The 23,842-nt window shown below is 40.6% G+C and overlaps 1 protein-coding gene across 1 annotated transcript in view; it reads right to left on the bottom strand.

Moving 5' to 3' along the window:
- FURIN (furin, paired basic amino acid cleaving enzyme) overlaps positions 1–23,842 on the bottom strand; it is a 295,959-nt gene that overhangs the window by 59,251 nt on the left and 212,866 nt on the right. Inside the window, exons 6-7 of the mRNA XM_082256181.1 lie at positions 6,965–7,053; positions 705–877 (exon numbers count right to left, since the gene is read on the bottom strand). Coding sequence (XP_082112307.1) covers positions 705–877; positions 6,965–7,053 — 262 coding nt within the window. The remainder of the gene's footprint in view (positions 1–704; positions 878–6,964; positions 7,054–23,842) is intronic.

Here is a 23,842-nt window from a genome sequence, read left to right on the forward strand (position 1 = left end):
GAAGTTGCTCTTTAAGCAAAATTAGGATAAACTTGACAGCAACCATGCAAAACTGAAATAATCAGTCTTGTGTTAAGTTGGTCTTAAACTAACCCATGGCCTGTATTGGAACATGAGATAGCCGATTTCACAAGTGGCTCCACCTGTTGGAAATATATTGATGACTTACCAGAACAGAAAAATGAAGATATGAAGATATTTAAGCCAATTAAGGTGGAGTCACACTGTTTTTTGGAAGTTTTAGTGAGAGATTCGAAGCTTAAAAAATATATATTCTGCTTCACCTTTAAAATGCCTTGGAATAAGAAACCTGTCAAGCAACTCTGCAGCATTACAGGTAAAAAAATCATCTGTAACTATAGAAGAACAATATATTCCCTGTTTGGCTTGATATTTTCAGAGTGGAAAAGTAATTGCCATTTTATGATGTGAAAAGAGTAATTAAAATGTTTTATTGACAAGCTATGATAGAGGAAGATTACATCCTGGCACTGTTGTGCTAGATGTCTCCAGCTACAGAAACAATGCCTGGAAAATGAAGCACCTGCAAGTTTCTATTTACACAGTATTGCAAGGGAAGAGTTTACAGGAATCTGATCACCTGGCTGTTATAGAACGCGATATTAAACTATTGCAAAAGAATGGGAAAACCCTAGATGTGCCATCAATGAAAAGCTTACAAAATTGACAAAAGTTTGGTCTACCTGAGTGACCCCTCGGACGAAAGCCTCTTCTGCTAGATGGGCTGGACCATCCACCGTCTTGCCATCATCCTCTGGTCCCCAGCTGGCACTGTAGATATGGATGTGGTTAGGGTTAAGACCGAGTGATCTTGCTTCAACAGCATCAGTCACTTCACCATCCAGCATTCGAACACCTGCCCAAAAGAAGAATTTCATTCTGCATCATGAAATATGTACTAAAGTTTTTCTTAGGTGGTAAAATATGACGAGAAAGGAAATCTACAGATTGAAATAAAAATAGAAACACAGCTGTGGACTTGTGAAAAAAAGGACTGAAAAAAAATAAAAACAAAATAACCGATATCGGAAATGGACACTCAAGCCCAAAGACCAGCTGAAAACAATCCTTCTAAAAAGATCTTGGGGAAAAGACATTTAGCCAGGTTAGAACACAAATCTGATACCTTCTATTTCCCCCAAGGGAAGATGGCATCATGACCATTTGCAGCATGCATGCTTGACTCACTCCTCTCTGGTCTTTATGACCATCCACCTAATACTCATCAGGTCCCCCTTTTTCCCCACAAAAACAGCCATGACCCATCAAGGCATGCCACAGAACCTCTAAAAAGATATTCTGCGGTATCTGGCACCAAGCCATCAGTATCAGATCTTCCAAGTACTTTAAGTTTTTCCAGCACATCTGACAGATGTTGAAAGGGACCACTGCCATCAGAGAATACCGTTTCCATTAAGGGGTGTACATGATCAGCAACAATGCTTAGGTAGATGGTACGTTTAAAAGTAACGTCCACATGAATGGCAGGACCCAAGTTTTCCCAGGACATTACCTAAAGTATTACACTGCCTCCACTGGTATTTTATTCTCCCCGTACTGCATTCTGGTGTCATCTCTTCCCCAGGTAAGAGACACCCACAAGCACCCCGCCATCCACATGATGTAAAGAAAAACATGATTCATCAGACCAGGCCACCTTCTTCTATTGCCCCTCGGTCCAGTTCTGATGCTCATGTGTCCATTGTAGGCACTCTTGGCTATGGGAAATGAACAGGTAAATACCACTTTAGGTGAGGTACATCCAAATAACACCTTCTCTGGGTGAATGGGTGCCCATTTAATCCATGACCGGAGCAATCCAGATGAGTACAAGAGGTTGACCGCACTCCAGTCTTCAGAGAAATGCAAGCTTTATTGAAAAAAAAACTAGATAATACAGACATCACAGAACACCTGATTGCATTCAATTAAAGTGGTTAGTATTTAAAAAATGAATTACAAGTGTAACTTATTATGACAAAGCGCATTCTGCATGAAACGCGTTAACCATTTTGAAGCTATTATGTATTTTGGGTCTGTGATGTCTGAATTATCTGGATTTTAATCAATAAAGCTCACACTTCCCTGAAGACTAGAGTGCGGTCAACCTCCTCTTGTATTTATTTGGATTGCTCAGGTCACCAACTGGATCGGCACCTATTTGTCCAGAGCAGGGGTTATTTGGGTGTACCTCATCTGAAGCAGTATTTACCTGTTACCTTCCCATAGCCAAAGTGCCTACTAAGGGCACATGAGCATCAGAACTGGACCACAGAGCAATGAAAGAAGGTGGCCTGGTGTAATGAAGATTGAAGTGTGGCCAAACTCTTCTTGTACTCATCTGCTTTTGGCTATGGACACAGGTCAGCATGGGCACCCAGACCATTCTGCAGCTTTGCAGCCCCATATACAAAAAACTGCAACGGCCATTTGTTCTGCTTTCAACATTAAGGAAAACATTTTTACTTGCTGTCCAATACATCCCAAAGACTTTCAGATGGCATTGTAACAAGATAATATTATTCACTTGATTTGTCTGGGGTCATAAAGTTATGGCTGATTGGGCTTTTATCTAAAAGAGAAACCACTTTTTTTTCCACCATTTCAGAAAAAAAGTGTTGATTGTTTAAACCTCTGTGTCCTATTGGGAAGATCACCCTTCACTTCCTGTGTTGCTGACACCGCAAGAAGAGGAAAACTCTCCAAAACCTCAGGTAGTGGTCACCAGAAATATTTCCCCCAATTGATTACTTCCCCTCAATCCCTGTTCTGGTGAAAGATACAAATCTGAGATTTTCCCTCACTTTTAATCTTGGTGGCGATTAGCTCAGGCAGATTTGAATGGTCTTCGGAATCCATGTTGCTGAGCCCACCAAGAAACATTTACCTGTAACAGGCCCATAATCTGCGGTGGGGGCACTGTACATCCCACCGCTTCCTGGTTGGCTCAATTGGGCGTTTACAGGTGACCGCTTCCTGGTGGGCTCAGGCACATGGGATTCGAAGAGCATTCAAAAATTACTGAGCTCATCTCTAACATCAATGTTATGGGGACACTATAGTGTGAACCTCCCTAGTGGAGGACACAAAAAAAAACCACAAATCCTAGCAAAGATTTAAATCCTTCCATGCTCTATCCTCTATAAAACAAAAAAAACACAACACTGTTACAAATAGATAACCTGTTGAAGTCATACACCTGTCACTCCTTATGGTTTCAACAGCTTAGTTGTCTAGGTATACTCAATGGAATTAAAAACCAGTGACCAGGTCTTTTTTGCATTTAACCTGGACAGCAAATTAGCTCAAAAAGCAAGTTACAAAATCTGATGCAATCTGGCTTCATGTAACCACCTTTATTTAAAGGAAACCTTGAGAGATATTTAAAGGCTGTCATTTCGGACCAGTTACCGGTCCGTCTCTGATTCACTGATCTAAAAAAGCTGGCAAATTAGAAAAGAGTATATTCAGAACGCCTGATCTGCATACTTATTCCAGGTCCATGACTCAAAAAAAAAAAAAAAAAAAAAACTTAAGCCATTAAAACAGCTTGATACGCTGGCAACTAGCATTATCCAAAGGAGAGGTCAGCAGCAACCACCATACTCCTACACTACAGGTTTCCTTTAATCAGGAAAAAAAAGCAGATTTGCTACATATAGGGACAATCACATTTCCTACTGATCAAAAAAAAAATGAATACAAATATAAAGATTAAATTCAAAACGCTATAAAGATTCAGCTTTTATTGATCTAATGTACACCATGTTTTCAATTGGCTGCTCTGTAGGTCTATACTTTGCACATCAGTTTCCTTTGCATGGTCATGTAGAATATCCTGTGTTTGGCCAAAATTATACAATGATCAGTTTGCCAACAGGCCAAAGGGACTGAATAAAATGGACACTAGACTCACATTTATTTTTAAAAAATAACAAATGCAATATTTTATTATAATATATATATATATATATATATATATATATATATATATATATATATATATATATATATATATGCATTATTCTTAGAATTTACCTTCTACCCTCTTCCTTTGTTTTATCTCTGCAATGCAAGCTTTTTCTCTAATATTTTTAATCTTCCTTTTCTATGGTGGCGGTGTTCATTCTCTGTGGTTTGGCCAATAAGTTCTATCAACATACACTATGGGCCCCCTTCTTTCTCTTTGTGTATGGTTGCTTGCAAAAAAGACTGCAGTGATTAACCCTTGGGCTGCCTGTTTAAAGGATTGGGCCTATTGGAAGATATACTTTTTTGTACACTTCAGGAGCTCTGTTGGACCGCTTGTAATTTGAGGGGTCTTTCGGTAAAAGGTGAGCAGATTTGATGCACTTGGGTGTGGGGTAAACACTGGGGTTATTTACCAAAACTGGAGAGTGCAAAATCTGTTTCAGGTTTTCATGGTAGCCAATCAGCTTCAAGCTTCAGCTTGTTCAATTACTCTTTGACCAAAAAAAAAGAAAACTGGAAGCGGTTTGGTTTCTTTGCAGAGCTGCACCAGATTTTGCACTCTATAGTTTTAGTAAATCAACCCACTGGATTAATGCATGACGTGAAGAGCACTTTGATGAACACCTTGGTTTAGTGCACTTATTTGTTGCACAATGCATGCTCTTTTTGTGAGTGGAATATTTTATTTAGAAATATTTTTATAGGATAACAGTGAGCACCAGGATTTAGCCTTCTCTCTGAGCGATTGTCATTTTGGGAAGAAACGATGAAGGAGACTCCTTTGGGATTGAATGCTGCAGTCAGTAGGCGAAGTAATGTACTGCTCACAAACTGCAGTCGGTAGGCTTTGCAAGTTGCAAGTGCAGTTGCACTCATTTGCTGCAGGAGTTTATTAAATGTGGTGGTGAATGTGATGAAGCTTCACATAGTAAAGAATACCCAAATCAGGTGCACGAAAAAAAAATAAAAAAAAAAAAATTTGCATGCACATGATTGGATGATGGAAATCAGCAGAGCTTTACCACATTCACTAAGTTCTGTGAAAAATCAGTGCACAGTCTATTTTTTTTCCCTCTTTTAGTAAATACAAGCCAATGGGTGTAATATACTTAAACTGGAGCATATGAAATCTGGAGCATATGAAATCTGAAGCAACTGTGCATGATGACCAATCAAGCTTCTATCTTCACCTTGTTCAGTTAGGCTTTGCAAATAAAAGATAGAAGCTGATTGGTTACCATGCACAACTGCTCCAGATTCTATTTGCTCCAGTCTTAGTACAACCCACAATCCAAAAAAGTTGGGACACTGTACAAATAAAGTAAAATTGGAATGGACTAATTTACAAATCTCAAACTTGTATTTTATTCACAATATAATATAGATAACATATCAAATGTTGAAAGTGAGACATTTTGAAGTGTCACGCCAAATATTCGCTCATTTTGGATTTCATGAGAGCTACACATTCCAAAAAAGTTGGGAAGGTAGCAATAAGAGGCCGGAAAAGTTAAATGTACATATAGGGAACAGCTGGAGGGCCAATTTGCAACTTATTAGGTCAATTGGCAACATGACTGGGTATAAAAAGAGCCTCTCAGAGTGGCAGTGTCTCTCAGAAGTCAAGATGGGCAGAGGGTCACCAATTCCCCCCAAGGAGTTTCTCAGAGAGAAATTGCAAAGAGTTTGAAGTGGTAATCATCTACAGTGCAAAATATAATCCAAAGATTCAGAGAATCTGGAACAATCTCTGTGTGTAAGGATCAAGGCCGGAAAACCATACTGGATGCCCATGATCTTTGGGTCCTTAGACGGCACTGCATCACATACAGGAATTCTACTGTAATGGAAATCACAACATGGGCTCAGGAATGCTTCGAGAAAACATGGTCAGTGAACACAATCCACCGTGCCATTAGCCGTTGCCGGGTAAAACTCTATAGGCCAAAAAAGAAGCCATATCTAAACATGATCCAGAAGCGCAGACATTTTCTCTGGGCCAAGGCTCATTTAAAATGGACTGTGGCAAAGTGGAAACTGTTCTGTGGTCAAACGAATCAAAATGTGAAGTTCTTTTTGGAAAACTGGGACGCCATGTCCTCCGGACTTAAGAGGACAAGGACAACCCAAGTTGTTATCAGCGCTCAGTTCAGAAGCCTGCATCTCTGATGGTATGGGGTTGCATGAGTGCGTGTGGCATGGGCAGCTTACACATCTGGAAAGGCACCATCAATGCTGAATGGTATATCCAAGTTCTACAACAACATATGCTCCCATCCAGACATTGTCTCTTTCAGGAAAGACCTTGCATTTTCGAACATGACAATGCCAGACCAAATACTGCATCAATTACAACATCATGGCTGTGTAGAAGAAGGATCCGGGTACTGAAATGGACAGCCTGCAGTCCAGATCTTTCACCCATAGAAAATATTTGGCACATCATAAAGAGGAAGATGCGACAAAGAAGACCTAAGACAGTTGAGCAACTAGAAGCCTGTATTACACAAGAATGGGACAACATTCCTATTCCTAAACTTGAGCAACTTGTCTCCTCAGACATTTGAAGACTGTTAAAAAAGAAGAGGGGGTGCCACACAGTGGTAAACATGGCCTTGTCCCAAATTTTTTTAAGATGTGTAGATGCCATGAAATATAAAATCAACTTATTTTTCCCTTAAAATTATACATTTTCTCAGTTTAAACGTTTGATATTTCATCTATGTTGTATTCTGGATAAAATATTGAAATTTGAAACTTCCACATCATTGCATTCTGTTTTTATTCACAATTTGTTCAGTGTCCCAACTTTTTTGGAATCGGGTTTGTAAATTCCCTTCATAGAGTTGAGCATGTGACCAGAAAGAACGACACTGCCTGCTCTGAAAACGGTAAGAGACTATTGCTCTTTTCTATAAAGTAATTTCTGCATAAACTGTCCCTTAAATTACATTCGGAGTGATAAGCTTACCACCAATCTTGGCATTAAAAGCTATTCCAACGCCGCAAATCCCATTATTTGCAACTGCTGCCACCTCACCCGCACACCGTGTACCATGCCTGTAAAATAAAAAAGGAACACAGTTTAAATGACACAAATCATACTAAAATAAAGTTTTCACCTACTGGATTTTAAAGCAAAAATAATAACTTTGGATACTTCCTAACATTTCTTGAGCTCCATCTCCATCTCCTAAAAACAATTCCCATTTATTCCGTAGGTAAAGAAAGCAAAAAAAAAGAAATCTGTGTGCCTGCCAACGTCAATGAGCAGGGTAATTATATACGGAGGTGTTTGTTTAAAAACCTTACATTTTAGCCAAAGAAGAGACTGAAGCCTTTGTGTGTCCTTGGAAATGCATTTTTATTAAAACATACTTATCTATTTGCAGATGTGTGTTAGCATTGATTCACTCTGCTTGCGCTCGGTCCCAATCCAGTCACAGACAGGCAAGATGTCAGTTACTGCTACTGTATCACACCAAGCTGTGACCAGGACGGAGTCTCCGCAGAGTTGAATGAAGAGCGGTATTGTGCATACAGGACATAAATCTCATGTGTCTGCCCCATTTTGTACCATGGACAGGATCCACAGCTCCGAAAGACAAACACTAAAAGAACATGAGCTTGGCAAAGGGCTATTGGCTTTCCAAGAGCCTGTCCATTTCATTAACCCTTTTTCAGGTTCTGCTCGACTTCTCCAAGCTACTAGTACACAGATCTAAAATATGAATCATCGTAAATTCACACACTTGATTTCTACAAATTTTCAAACTGTAATTTGTGGTCCATGAAGAGTGCAGTAGACTATAGGCGTGATGAAAACAAATGGAGAGCACATCACTAATCACTATCAAATCAATATTTTTTATATACAGAATACTGAGAATGAGGTTTGCTCAAGGCAACAAGAACAGTTGTTCTTGTAGACTCTTGATCATCAGGTTTTATAGGTCAGAGGTCAACTGGCAACTTTGCTGAAGGACTCTGGTAAGAAACTAAGGTAGATAAAAATTTATTGGGAAAGTGCATTGCCAGCCACAACATACTCAACCTGAGAAAAGGATAAAAAGACAAATCTATTAAAGCAGCTTGTCAGTTGTAAAAAAAGGCTCTTCAATCCAGCCCAGTCTATATCCTTTGCTCATGTGAGTGAAATTTTAACTTTACAATTAAAGCAGATTTACAGCTGATTCTCACCAAGTCTGTTCTTGCATACACGTCCATGTGGATTCTGTTCTGAGGAGACCACCAAGGAATCTATTGGTCACTGTTTGATCATTTGCATGGTGGCCAATGGAGAGAGATATTTATATTTTGGGCACTTGATTCATATGGACTTTAAATTTTAATACATAGTGTACTAATGACACTGGCAGGGAATGGGTTAACATCAGGGGCGATCAAAGTGTTAAGTGTGTCCCTAGGGGGTGCTTACTAACTGTTGGGAGGTTGCACTGATTGGGGAAAGAGAGATCCTGATCCCTGCTTAGCAGGAACACAAGATCTCCATCTTGTCCCCTTGCAGACTGGCAATCTGCCTTGTTTACTTAGGCAGATCTCATTTCTGCCTCTCCCAGGCATGATCACGGATAGCCGGTGGCCATCGGGTCGGCCAGACTCGATTGACATCCCCACTAGCCAATCACGGCACGATCGCGCCATCTAGTGGCTATTGAACTGAGGGACGTGTATGTTGTTTTGCGCAATAGAGCCATTTTGCCGCAGTATATACACAGCGGCTAGTCGGCAAGTGGTTACAAAAAACCCACAGACAGTAGATTTAGGTTACCGGAGTTCACATTCTACGTCTGATGAGAATGATGTTAAACCTTGAAAAGAGAAGGCCAGCTTTCAGTCTCCCGACTTTAAAGATGGAAAATATGGCATACCAGCTGTGGTTACAACCTTCACCTTGACATGATTGTGGCAGCTCTCCAAATCAGGAGAATTATAGCACGTTAGTTTGTGCTGGACAGGCCAGATAAAATATGACAGCTAAATAGATTTTACAATAAAGCACATCATTTTAACCCCTGTGTCAAAATCTTACAAGTCCATTTTCATGGCAGGCAGGCACTCGGTGGCACTGAATGCCATTTTCCAATCCAGCAAGCTGTAAAATATGCTGCAAACCAGTCATTTCACAATGACAGGAGCAGTCAGCATTTTTAAACCAGAACATAAAAAGTCAAGTGTTGTGAAAGGAATATCCTATGGGGCCACAATCATAACAAGAATCCTGCATACGGGGCATAAAACTGCACAGTGCTGGGCTCTTCTCTCCTGTGTATCATTTGTAGCTGCAAACTTCCTGCATGGTAATAGTCGTGCAAGTTTTATAAGCAGAAACGGCTTGAGAATTTCCTATAAATCACCCCTAAAGCAGCTTGTTTTCTGGACCGTGTCAGAAAAAAAATGACCGATAGGATCCAGCTATGGCCGACGCAGCGCTAGAGAGAAGCTTGCAGTAAAAAAGACGTAAAGCAAAATCACTGTCAAAGTTGATAACATTAAAAACCATTCCAGCTACATTCTTGCTGACATATGCCATCGGTCTGATTTCCTAGGACAGTCTTAAATTTAGGACACCTACCCTTGGAAAAATTTTCTTCTGACTTACAAAAATGTCAAAGTGAAACTATTGGTAAATGGCTAAATGTAAAATTGAAATAATATACAGTAGGTTTGTCATTTTACGTTTTGGTCAGCCAGTTTTGTGACTTTTCATACCTCTTGTATAATGTGGAGTAAGGTTGGTTACACACTTTGGTTTAGGTAAGCCCCTGTTCACACTTGAGAGAGAGCATAGCTAGGCGATTTAAGGGCTTATTTTGGATGTTTGTATGCACAAATTGTAGTACTATCATGTTCCACATGCATTGTTATTTTGCCTTTAAATAATTTTGTTCCCTCCTCATGCTCTGTATAGCTAGTGTCTTTAGTATGTTCTGAGCACGTGTAAATGCTGGAGCTAAGCATACTATCATTTTTATTTCTTTTTTAATTAAATATTTTATTAATTTTCAAAGTACTGTTAACAACCATAAAAAAAAAAAAAAAAAAAAAAAAAAAAAAGAAAGAAAACAAGAGACAAACCTATATCTCTTAAAAAAATTACCAGTACAGATTAATCCCATGTTCCCTCTACCCGTCCCCTCCCTATCCCACCCCCTTGCCCCACCTATCAATCAATTTCCTAATTTCAATGTAGTCCCTCTATACACTCATATCGTAACCAAATTCTAATATTTATCCTATATCTTCCATCGAGATTTCCAGGTATTTGTCAGATTTTTTTAAAGATTAACCATTTTCCCAACATTTTTAGGTTGCTGTTCTTCCCTATTTCCCAGATATTCCATATTATAAATGTGATCCACTCTATTGCACCATTCTTTTAGAGTAGGGCTCTATCTCTCGGGATAGTTCCTTTAGCTGAATTTAAGAAATTTGGGACCAATGTAGTTTGGTATTGTGTGGATGGTATTTCTGTTCTATGGAATAAACACCACCAGGGATCATCCAAGATCTCAACTGCTGTAATTGCAGTGATTTTATGTCTAACTTTTAACCAATAATCTCTGACTTTGGTGCATTCCCACCATATGTGGTACAGTGTCCCCCTGTCCCGACATCCTCTCCAACAACTATCAGTTTTTTCTGGTTGATATTTATATGCCGTTGTTGGAGTTCTGTACCTAGATAAGCATTTATAATTCAATTCTATAGTGCCAATATCTATTGCAGTGCAGTGTGCGGCTCTCAGTACCATATTTATTTCGTAATTTGACAGTGATTCAAACTATTACCTTTTCCCATTTTATAATGAAAGGAGGGCTCTCTTTGCCGAGGCATTCCGTCAACATTCTGTATATTTGCGATATACCAGGTTTAAACTTTTTAGTCGAGTTACACAGTATTTCTACTGTTTTCATCTCTTTCTCCGACCGGATTGGTTGTGGTAATGAATTAACAAAATGCCTCAGCTGGAGATACCTCCACTTATTAAGTTTCATAATATTTTCGCCTAATTTATATTGTGATATGTCCTAATTTTACCTTTATATGCAATATCTTTTAACAATGTGTTCCCTATCCAATTGTTGGGATATTTCTAATGTCCCGGTGGAAAATAATTTGTGCCATTTAGTGAGATCAAAGGGGAATTGTATTCCCATTTGAACTGTTTTGTGACACGATCCCAAATTTTATAAACTACTTTTGTGAATTCAGGAATTTCCTGCTGTGTATCTCTGTATTTTGGGGGGATCCATATAGTTTTATCTAATGGAGTGTTATTTTGTGTGATTTCAATTTCTAACCATCTTTTCCCTAAATTCCCTTTTGTCCATTCAATCATTCGTGAAATGATTACAGCTCTGTAATATCTTTCTATGTATGGTAGTTACAACCCTCCTTGTGATTTATTTCTGGTGAGAACCGCATACTGCACCAGTGGTTTCTTCCCTTGCCATAAGTATTTCGATAACATTATTTTAATAGTCCTAAAAAAAGCAGCTGGAACATCGATTGGCATAATTTGAAATATATACAAGATTTTAGGTAACAGGAGCGTCTTAACCATATTAACCCTTCCAATCCATAAGCAATGGTTTACATTTTTTCTGATATTCGTTTTTATCTCATTTAATAGGGGTAAATAATTACCAAATTTTTTTTTGATCGATCTGATTTTCATGTGAAGATCTGCACAAGTTTGCGATTAACGTTTTCTACAATCTGCAGGACATCATTTGGATCGAGTCACTGGGCCTACACTGCTGAGACTGTAGGTTACAGCTATCTCAACACAACTGGCCTCAGACTTAATTGGGAGTGCCTGAAAAATGTGCATGTATTTTTTTGGGCTGTATACAGCTGAAGACAACACTCAGGTGTGAGAATATTCACTGAGAATAATAGGATTCATCATCTTGAGTGTTGTCATGCTTTGGGAGTCCTGCAACAAAATCTTCAGGTGTGAATGGGGCGCAATACAGAGCCAGCTTCGGTGATTTCTATGCTAACTTTTAGCCTCCTGTCTGGTCATTTAATATTGTGCTTTTTTTAAGCCCATTAAAGTCTTTAGAGTCAACAACGTGGGATTCTGCCTTCACTACTCGTGTCATTTTTTGAGCTTAACAAGCCAGAAGACAATGTTTACGTGTGAATTGGCCCATTAGGAATAATGGGGTTTTTCATTTTGAGTGTTGTCATGCTTTGGGAGTGATGAAAAAAACAAAAACAAAAAAAAAAACGCTTAGGTGTAAATGGGGGCCTAAATGCAGAGACAGCTTGGTGGCTTCAATGTCACCTCCTGCTTGATAATTTACCATTGCATGTTTTTTGACCACATACACCTCATAGGTGATAGTGGGTTTAATTTGGGTCCAGCTTCGGGGCTTCCTATGTTGCCTCTTGCCTAATCATTGAACATCACAACCTCTGTTCAATGAGCAGGGAGTTGACCCAGCAAGATACATCATCCTGACTAGCCAAGGTGTGCATACCACATGAGCGTCTGGATTCATTTAAAAAAAATCCCTTTAGCAGGTAAAGAAGCGTTTGTACTATTTATGTAGCAAATTGTATGGAGTTAATATTATTTTATTTAAATCTATTGCCAAAATGCTACAGCTACCTACAAAAAATACTGTGAAACTGGATAATTCTAGACCCCCTGTGTTTCTGGAGCAATAATAGATGCAATACCAAGACAACTCAACTGGGTGCACTCACAGGATGTTGCAAAGGACAGGGTAACCAGTAGGTCTCATATGCTCCGACAGCATCTGTCTCAAATGATAGAATGCAGCCTGGCTGGTCTGTACCCAAACAGGGAGGCTTCCAGGAAGGACATAGTGTCCCTGCTCTTTTCCTACTCATCTGCAACCTAACTCCACTGCTAATACTGTTCCTGTCAGATGGGTGACCTGCCCCTACACCACCCACACACACACACACAAAATGTGCGCCAGGGCCTTAAATAGGCTCTGTCTGACCCAAGATGGTCACCAGAGTCACATGGGATGACCGCATTCAATCGGGTAGCTCCCCAGTGACCATAGAGAAACCATGTTCCTCTTGACTTCCCCTCCAACTGCAAAAGCGCTGCCGTCGCGCTTCACCAGCAGTGGAGAAAGACTGCACCTGTCTACACACTGGTCCACCAAGTATAGCTGAATTTCAGGTTTTTTTTTTTTTTTTTTTATAATGCATGTGCGGTCAGTAAAGAAAACCAGGGACAATTACAAGCATATATCCTCCAAACCAGAAGTCCGGGACTGCTAGCAGTCACCAATTATACAAACCAATAATAATTGAAAGTGTCTAATAAACATGTTATCAAATCAACAAAACACGTAAATCTAGGGCAGTTGGCAGCCACTTCTTTGTCTGTACTTTATACAGAAAATAAGTAAAAAAAACTCCCATGTGGTTTACATCCACATCTTCATACATTTCAAAACTAAACTTCCACGCACAGCTCATTAAACAGATAAGACAGCGAGAGTGATCGGAGATGCACCCAGCCAGGTGTTTCACACCGTCCAACCCTCCCTCCATTATACTCAGTTCAAGCCAATTAGTGCTTAAGTATGCAAGCTGGAGTTGTGCTGCAAATGAGATTCATGTTGATCAGGGATGAAGTACAGCTATTAAGAAGATATAAAAGATTGCATTTGGAGGCCATCTTTTAAATCCATCCCAGTGTTTTATGACTGAAGTGATGCAAGATCACAGCAAGAAAGACAGCTGCTTCTACAGTGTGAAAAATAGAATTGGTCACGATTCTTGGTAAGCCCAAACCACTTGTAGTTCTACAAAGAAAACAAGTAAATACCTACCTCTGTGCCTAAATGGGTAACTCCACTTTCGTGGTGGGAAAAAATAATATAGCAATTACAGTTGCTACACGAGCCATATTGTAATTGAATGTTAAAAAAAAAAAAAATCCTTTTTCTTTTTCAGTTTGCAGCTGTTGTATTTTTCTGTAAAATTCAATGCAATATAGCAACCTGGAGGCCTTCTGTACACAGATGGTGTATGAAACTTCCCAAGAAACAAGCATTTCATTTTTGGTGAGGTACTCCCAAAGGGTTAATAACTTCTAAAGGGATGCAGACCCTGCAACTTACCACATTAAAGGAGTTGTAAAGGCAGGTTTTTTTATCCTTATGCATTAGGATAAAAAGCCTTCTGTATGTAGCAGCCGCCCCAGCAACCCCTAAAACTTACCAGAGCCCTCTCTGTCCAGCAATGTCCTCGAGTCCCTCGGCTGCTCGGGACTCTCTCTCCCGATTGGCTGAAACACAGCAGTGGTGCCATTGGCTCCCACCGCTGTCAAAGTCAGTTAGCCAATCAGAGAGAGGGGACAGGGCCAAAGACCGGCTCCATGTCTGAATGGACACGCGAAGCTGCAGCTCTGCTCAGCTGTCCCCATAGCAAGCTACTTGCTGTGGGGGCACTCGATAGAAGGGAGGGGCTAGGAGCAGCGAAGAGAGACTAAGAGAGAAGTGGAGGATCCGGGCTGCTCTGTGCAAAACCAACTGCACAGAGGAGGGAACTATAAAATTGTATTTTTTTTTGTTGTTAGAGAAAAAAAAAATGGGACTTTACAATTACTTTAAGACAATATAAGTGTATTAACTGATTGATAATGAAAAAAAAAAACACTCCCATTCAGATTCAGCTTTTTTTTTCCAGAGCAGAAGCAGGTAGGAATCTGCAACGTTTGTAAAAATCCTTGCACTAAACATTGATCACCAAGAGGGGATTTTTCTTTTCACAACAAAAAAGTGTAGTAACCAATTTTTTTTTTGGGGGGGTGTCCCCACCTCCTCTCAGATTGCCTAGGCGATCCAAGCAGATGTTCTCCTCCTTCACCCCCCACAACCTTTCCGGGACTTGTCACAGGTCCCATAAGGCTGTGGGACAGCTCACAATGCATAGAACGGCTCAGGCATGCACAGTGGGCAGCTGGCTGTGAAGCCACAAGCAGGAAGAGCCGATGGGCCTCTTGATGATGTCACAAACCAAAATTGTGGTGCAGGACCGATAGGTGGCAGAATACAAGACAATCTCTGTGGGACAACGCTGAATCCTCTGGTTGGGTGAGTATAAGAAATCTGCTACCCGGAGCACTTGGTAGGGGGGGGGGGGGGGCGAACATCTGCCCTAAGATGCTATCACCAGGGATCCAAAGACTGATGAAAAATTGGTCCAGATGAAGACAGAGCTGTATCCTTGGACAGGTCAGTGTGTTTAAAAAAAAGTCAGCAGCTACAGTTTTTGTAGCTGCTGACTTAATTTTGGCACATCTGATAGACGATTCACTTTAATTATAACTTACACACACACACATATATTTTTATATATATATATATATATATATATATATATAAATAAATAATCACCTATACACAAGCTGTTACATCGAATCTTCAAATCCCGTGAAAGAAATAATGTAAGCATATACGTATACTACTGACGCAGTGCTTCACTAGTGTAAACCAATTCTTAACATGTTTCGTCATGAAACACAAAACATGATGAAATGCATTGGGGCGGAGTCTAACATGTTCAGAATCATTTGTGATTGCAAACACAGAGGGGTGAGCTGACCCAATAGAGCACAAGAAAATGAATCACAACAGTGGCGAGCTGCAGGCAAAGGGGAGAATGAATTCCTGCTAGGACACTATGTTGCATTGTGTTTATATGCACTAGTTTTTTTTCCGAGTGTATCTTATTCTTATTTAATAGAAACAGTGGGGCGTTTCTTATGCTACATACGATTATTTTATTCTTTCAGGGGACGTGCGTGATATGCTGACATGCTGATGGAGGAGCCAATACAAGGAGCAGGGGCGTAATTACAGGAGTTGCAATTGCAACCGGGCCCCATGCTCCAGGGGGCCTGTGTGACTCCCCTGTACACTTCGATAGGAGGGGGGGGGGGGCAGGGGCAGCATGCAGAGAAAACACTGTACTCATTTTTCCTCCTGTAGCTGCAGGAGGAAAATGGAGGAGGGGATTGGTTCCTCTGTATGCAGCCCCCCCACTCCTCCTATCCAGTTAACTTGTATTCTGCTGTCTCTGGGCCCCTGTGTGCTCCCCTGGTCCCCCCCCCCCCACTCGGATCCCTCCCCTCTCCTGGTGGCTGATGCAGGGGATGTGTCATAATAGAGAACAATGAAGGGTCAGTACATATGTAATACCGGCTCCTTCCTTTTCTGAATGGACAGAGTCCTAGTCAGTGACATTGTAAAAAAATAAAATTAAATGATAAAAAATACATTTAAAATACCAAAAAATAAAAACTACTGACACCAGTGGGTGAACTTCCAGGATCGCAAAGGTCACACTTGCAACCGGGCCCTGGCATTCCACCACCGTGTGGAGGCCCCAAGATGGCAGGAAGGGAGCCCACTGCAGAACTTTTGAAAGGGTCCCTTTGCGGGACCATAATAAAGGGCCCCGCAATTGGAGTAAAGGGCCCCAGGATCAGTGGGAAGAGCCCCAGGCTTGAAGGGATGCTCCCTGGCCAGGAGTCCGGGGGGGGGCCCTTCATGGTTTCTTGCACCGGGGCCCTGAAGGTTCTCGTTACGCCTCTGACAAGGAGCCTACTATTGAGGATTCTATTTTGCATGAATTGAAATTGGCTAGACCAGGAGAGTCCTAGCTTGCAAAAAAATGTGGTTGCCAGTCTGGAAAAAGGCAAACAAGAGGGTGGAGGTGCTCATGTGTGTTGGGTGAAGAAAAAATAAGGTTTTAATGTGAAAGAGGAATGATGGACACTAATAGAAGTGTTTTTACCATGTTGAAGATGAGTGACACTTTTGTTGCAATTTGGAATGTTGATACATTTTTGTCACACTGTAGTTTTGGTTATACTTTGCATTTTATAAGCAAATGGGAATCGACACTAGTTAAGAACTGCATCAGTAGTATATTTATATACTTGTTTCACTTGTAGTTTGGCCAGTGAGTGATCTCACTAACTGCCGCTTCACACGAATCCGACTTGTCAGGTGACTTGGTCGTCTGACAAGTATCTTCCAATGCTGTGCAATGGAACCGTTCTAATCAGAGCCACTCAAGTCGCTCCGACTTAGAAACAGGTTCCTGCACTATTTTTTTGGCAAAATTCGGAGCGACCTGCATTGACTTCACGCTGAAGTCGCGCTGCACAGGCTACTTCAATAGTCGCCCGAAGTCGGGGCGACTGAGTCGGATAAGTGTGAACCAACTAAGGGAGCACCAGGAGCAAAAAAAAAACAAACTACAAAATGGATACATCACAATATAAGTGTCTAGCCACTAAGTTGGATCAGAAAAATTTATTTAAAAAAAAAAAAAAAAAAAGTCTTCCAATATTTGTTGGTATGACAAAACTATATGGAAGTAAAGTGCTTTTTTAAAATAAAAAAAATGGTAACACTTATAGTATTTTGTGATGACTGAGTTTACATATAATTTAATGAACATGAAGTTTTAAGGGCTTGCTCTTGGACGAGTGATCCACGGTGGATCATTTTTTTAAAGTGGTGCAGGTGCAGCTGACAGGCATTTAGGAGGTGATCCTGCCACCTCCAGAATGTTTTTTTTTTTTTTTTTTTTTTTTTAATAGCCAAATGGGCTTTCTGATTGGGAATACCACACTACAACTGCAGGCCTGGTGTTTGGCACCCCATTCATTAGAAAAATTCACCTACAGTAAATATTTGGTGAAAGTCACATTCACGTGCTAAATTAATATTCTCCTTAAGCTGGCCATACACAACTTGAATTCTGACCTCTTCCTGCTGGATTGGCTGAAAATCCAATGGCTCCCCTGGCTGAACAGTGATTGCACCCTATCAGATGCAGTCACTGTTTGGGGATTCAGACAGCCACTGCACCTATGCGTGTATGGCAAGCCTTGGTTTAAAATACCACTTAAAAGGTAAAAAATATTGGCCACCCTCCCCTGGGGTGGGCTCCGATTTGAGGCTCAGTGTTCAGATTGGCGCCTGTGGCTGTCCATGATCAGCCCTACTTTGTGGCTTCTGGCATCCTGCCCTCTGTCCTGTGTTGGGTTCCGTAATGCTATGTATCTGATTTTTCTATACCATGTTTTAAGTGGCAATTTTGTACCCCCTGCGATGTGGCACTGTTTGGCCCTATCTTCCTTTTTTTTAGCCTTTGACATTGTCGTTTCCCTTTTTGTGTTTACCTGTCAATCTAAATAAAGATTAATTTAAAAAAAAGGTAAAAATAGTAGATTTAGAGAGGTCTGTACATCACACCAAAAAGGAGGGGCAACAGTACAACATTTGACTATATAATAGTATAGGAGGTGGATTTACTGAAAGAAGAGGGTGAAAAAATTGGTGCAGCTCTACATAGAAACCAATCAGCTTCCAATTATTATTTTTTTTTTGTCAAAGCTTAATTGAACGAGCTGAAGTTAGAAGCTGATTGGTTACCATGCACAGCAGCACCAGATTTTGCATTCTCCAGTTTTAGTAAATCAAAGTGTAACTTTTATTGCTATGCATATCTTTTGTTTATGTAGGTCTTCTTATATCTAAACCTTGCCTGGAAAGCGAACAAATATCTTCTTGCATATAAGACTTATTTTAAAACCTTTATACGGAATAATTTTGTACAATTCAGCACAAATTAACTTTTTTTTTTTCTTAGAAACCTGCTTTTACATTGTGTATCCAGTGCAAAATTCAAGATAACTGGAAATGCCGCATAATGGCACAGAATACAATTTTCAGTCATTTTCTCCTGTTCTTGAGTGCTTCCTGACCAGAGGCCTTTACAGGAAGTGAAGCGTGCAAGGAACATTGCTTCCCCGGCCTAATGAACTCACCATCCAATTTTAGATCTATGCCTGCTCTTGAGACTTCTATTACATAGCTCAGATTGCTGCAAACTGATCTGATCATTGAAGGTAAAAAAAAAAAAAAGTTAAAATGCTTTTTGCAATGCACTGTAGTCTGATTATTTATTAATTAAATCCAAAAAATGACACCGCTTTAGGTAAAAGCTTTTGATTAACTATTTTGTCGGGTATTTTCCCATCTTCAAGTCCTTTCATACCCAAGCCATTGCCCTCTGAATTTTCACACTTTGAACATTGGAGCTGTTCATGCTGCAGGTACGGGCTGTGGTGCTTCCAGACAAGAACTGTAGTAGTTGGGTACATTGTAAGGCAAAAGTAGTAGAAAGAGGGGTCCTGAATGAATACTGTTCAATGCACTGAAGGTGTGACAAGAAACATGGGTCAAAAACGAATTCCAAACACAAAAAAGTGTATATACAATGCAGGGAATAAATCCTATATTAGTACTATTGACCGGTAAGTCTGCAGCAAAAAATAAAGACAACCCATAATGCACTGCTTAATCTTTGCCCTGATTAGCCAAGTCATAATCACTAAGCCAATAACCAGAAGGAAAAGAAAACCCAGCCCAATTCGAAAACGTTGGGCTAACAGCCATTGTCAGTGTTAGAGCTATTGAGGAGAACTAATAATTCATGTAGGACAGGGGTGGAGAATTATTTTTGCCAAGGGGCCCCATGAGAAACTGGGACCATTGTGGAGGGCCAAACCAATAGGCTGAACCCAAGTCTCCTCAATGACAGTGCCTTGAAAAAGTATTCATACCCCTTCCACATTTTGTCATGCTACAACCAAAAACGTAAATGTATTTTATTGGGATTTTATGTGATAGACCAACACAAAGTGGCACATAATGGTGACTTGGAAGGAAAATGATAAATGATTTTCAACCTTTTTTACAAATAAATATCTGAAAAGTGTGGCATACATTTGTATTCAGCCCCCTTTACTCTGCAACCCCCAACTAAAAACCAGTGGAACCAATTGCCTTCAGAAGTCACCTAATTAAGTAAATAAAGTCTACCTGTGTGTATTGTAATCTCAGTAGAAATACAGTTTTTCTGTGAAGCTCTCAAAGGTTTGTTAGAGAACCTTATTGAACAAACAGCTTCATGAAGGCCAAGGAACACCCCAGACTGGTCAGGGATAAAGTTGTGGCGAAGTTTAAAGCAAGGTTAGGTTATAAAATAATATCTCAAGCTTTGAACATCTCACAGAGCACTGTTCAATCCATCATCTGAAAATGGAAAGAGTATGGCACAACTGCAAACCTACCAAGACATGGCTGTCCACCTAAACGGACAGGCTAGGCAAGGAGAGCATTCATCAGAGAAGCAGCCAACAGGCCCATGGTAACTGTGGAGGAGCTGCAGAGATCCACAGCTCAGATGGGAGAATCTGTCCATAGGACAGACGACGATACAATGTCTTTCTCTTGTCCATCTCTTGAAAACACGGGGTGGGCTTCACAGTGACTGAGGCTATCACAGCGATCAGTTGACCCCGAATGGGACATTCCTGGTCTTGATCGCTCGAACGGGGGCCCAGGGCTCCGCTCTGTGCTGGGAGTGTGCCGTGCGGCGCGCTCCCAGCTCAAAGGGAGATACGCAATTATGTTGCCTCACGGAAAAAAAAAGCCTAATCCAGCTGGCTGCATATTTGCTTACTGTCAACGTGAAGAAGTTATTAATTGCCAGCAGCTTTCAAAAAGGAAGAGGTTGTTTTAGGGCTAATTCACACCAGCCTCTGCGTTACAAAGTAGCGGCTGGTGTGCGGTGCGGTTCGGCAGCATTCCTGAAGTGCTGATCTTAGCGCAGTGCACTGTTGCTTTTTTTTTTTTTTTTATTGAAAATGTCACAGTTTCATTGGCCAAAGCATGGTGTGAGTTGGTGGATTACTTTGCACTGCACTGTGCTGAAAAAAAAAAAAAAAAGTACTGCATGCAAAAAGAAAAAGAAAAAAAAAAATGCAAAAGCAGCCTCTACATCTATGGACTGGTATGCTGCAATATTTGAACATTTTTGTTCTTCAGTTTAGATCTGCTTGAATTAGACGCAGTGTACCAAATTGCTGACCAGCATCATTTCTAGGCTAATGAAAACATTAGTAAAGTAATACGTGTCATTTCACCTTTTAGCTTGTCCAAATTATGTTAAAATTGGAAAAATCCTTTAAACACATCAATTAGTATAGTTTAATTTTGCTACAATTACACACACAGTCCTAGCTGTAAAAAAAAAACCAAAAAAAAAAAAAAAACCAACAGATGCTGGTTAGTTTTAAAGCAGAGACAAAAAGTAAACCGATATATTGACAGACTCCTGAGAACTGCAAATAATGTACTGGCAACAAAACCTATCTTTAGCTTTGTGTTATCCCTGTATAGGCAGGATGGGAATATAAGTGGATGCTTAAAATGAGGTTAACTGGCATTGGGAGAAAATCAGTCCCCAATCATCATTAACAGACTGGCAGAGCACAAACACCAACTGCCTGTGAAGAGATGATTAATGTATACCAACTTAAAGCCATAACCAATAAAAAAGTGAGAGGTGACCACCAAAAAAAAATAAAAAATAAAGTATGGAGCAGTAACAGTATGGCGGAGATGGCAAGGACAAGCTTTGTCAGCAAAAACTTTAAAGTTTGGAAATAGCTGGACTTCGGAAGCTTTCCTCCCTAAAATTCGAAATATATGTAAACCCTATAAAATATTTTATTTGCTTCTTTTTTCATCTGTTAAATATACCATGTTGAGTGTTTCTTTATTTTTTGGTGTGCAAAAAGTAGGTATTGACCTCAACAGAAATTCAGAGCTTTCCTGTCTATACTTTGTGTTATCTCAAAGAGCCCGATTAGCCCTTCCAGTTCTTATCTTGGGACCACAGATGAATTAGTGCTTATGATGTGCAGAGGAGAAGAAGGGACACCCATGATTAAGAAGTTTAGCATAAAAGCACAGAAAATGTGTGTTGTCAGCTCACAGCAGGATTTGCGGTAGGCGGTAGCCATACATACATAGTTCACTCACATTCAACCTGCAGGCCAAAAAGATTCTTCTATCCTTGCTAAACCGCAAGGATGGAGGAATCTCCCCTACAAGCCAGGTACCCATCTGATAGATCAATGCAGTAACTGGTGAGCAGACAGTTTTTCAACTGGCTCCTTCAGTTTTTCAGTCAAAGTTTGTTGAATTGGTTGGTGCAGACAAGGCCATCTGTATCAGGGGCTTTAGGAGCAAAGTGCATTTCTGACAGGTCAACAGATATGTTTGTTTTTTTAATTGCGGGGCCTTTAAGAGATAAAACATGTGTAAATGTGCATGCATTGCACAGATTTACTGAATATTTACTTTGTCCCTCTACCGCTAACAAAGAGGATCTGATTTGGGACAATTCGACAAATCCCAAGAAGAGAATTGTTTTCCAATATATTTTAAATAAAACTAATATACTGTATATATTGTGAAATGCGTGAATCTATTGTTCAGGTATAGCGCGTTTCCTGTGAGTCCACAACATTCAGGAACTAAATTTCAGTGCTTGGCAGCCAACTTTTATTAACAGCAAAAATAACGTAAACAATTGCCCTTGCAGGGGTTTCCACCATCAGTTCAAACATGAAAATAAATGATAATGAGCTTCCTGGCTCTCTTGCAGTCCCACTGCTCAGGTCTCAATCTCAGACATTTTAGTTGGTCCCTCAAACCAGTTCACTGTACCTACTGTGCTCGCATACACACAATGCACCTCTTTCATGCATCCTCTGCATATCACTTGCAGCTCCTTGCTGCGTGCGACCCATTCCCTGATCTGGATGGGTGTCTTCCTGTCTCCCAGGTGGAGTACACCTGTCTCCTGGATGGAGACCTGATCTATAGTCAGGTCCTTCACTATAGGCTGTGCATACCTGCACAAACACCCTGCTTGTCTTTGGCAAGAACTGGACACAGGATCAGAGGCTTTGCCCATCCCAAGACCCTTTGAAGCCTCCAAACCTAGAACCACATGACCCAATCCGGGAATAACAAAACCCAGGGAAAGCTGTGAAAGCAACGTTTCCTGCTCGGCACAGACACTCTGGAGCCCCTCACTCTGCATTCTTGAGAACCCTGTGTCATTTTTACTTGCTGGCAGGGCCTCGCACTGAAAATACACTGCTCAAAAAAATTAAAGGATCACTTTTTAATTAGAGTATAGTATAAAAATCAATTAAATTCCTGGGATATTGATCTGGTAAGTTAAGTAGCAGAAGGGGTTGTTATTCAGTTTCAGCTGCTTTGGTGTTAATGAAATTAACAGGGGAACTAGATGGGCAACAATGAAACCACCTCCAAAACAGGAATGGTTTTACAGGTGAAGGCCACTAAAATGTTTTCCCCTACCTCATCTTTTCGGTTTTTCACTAGTTTTGCATTTGGCGAGGGTCAGTGTCACTACTGGTAGCATGAGGCGATACCTGGACCCTACAGAGGTTGCACAGGCGGTCCAAATCCTCCAGGATGGCACATTAATACACGCCATTGCCAGAAGTTTTGCTGCGTCTCTCAGCACAGTCTCAAGAGCATGGGGGAGAATCCAGGAGACAGGCAGTTACTCTAGGAGAGCTATAGGTCCTTAACCCATCATCATCACCTTTGTGTAAGGAGGAACAGGATGAGCACTGCCAGAACACTACAAAATGACCTCCAGCAGGCCACTGGTGTGAAAAGCTCTGACCAATCAGAAAGAAACAGACTTTATGATGGTGGCCTGAGGGCCAGACGTCCTCTAGTGGGCCCTTTGCTCAATTCCCAGCACTGTGGAGCTCGGTTGGCCTTTGCCATTGAACACCAGAATTGGCAGGTCCGCCACTGGCGCCTGTACTTTTCACAGACAAGAGCAGGTTCACCCTGAGCACATGTGACAGACGTGAAAGGGTCTGGAGAAGCCTTGGAGAACGTTATGC

This window comes from Pelophylax lessonae, assembly GCF_965119305.1.
Source record: "Pelophylax lessonae genome assembly, chromosome: 4".
NCBI lineage: Eukaryota > Metazoa > Chordata > Amphibia > Anura > Ranidae > Pelophylax > Pelophylax lessonae.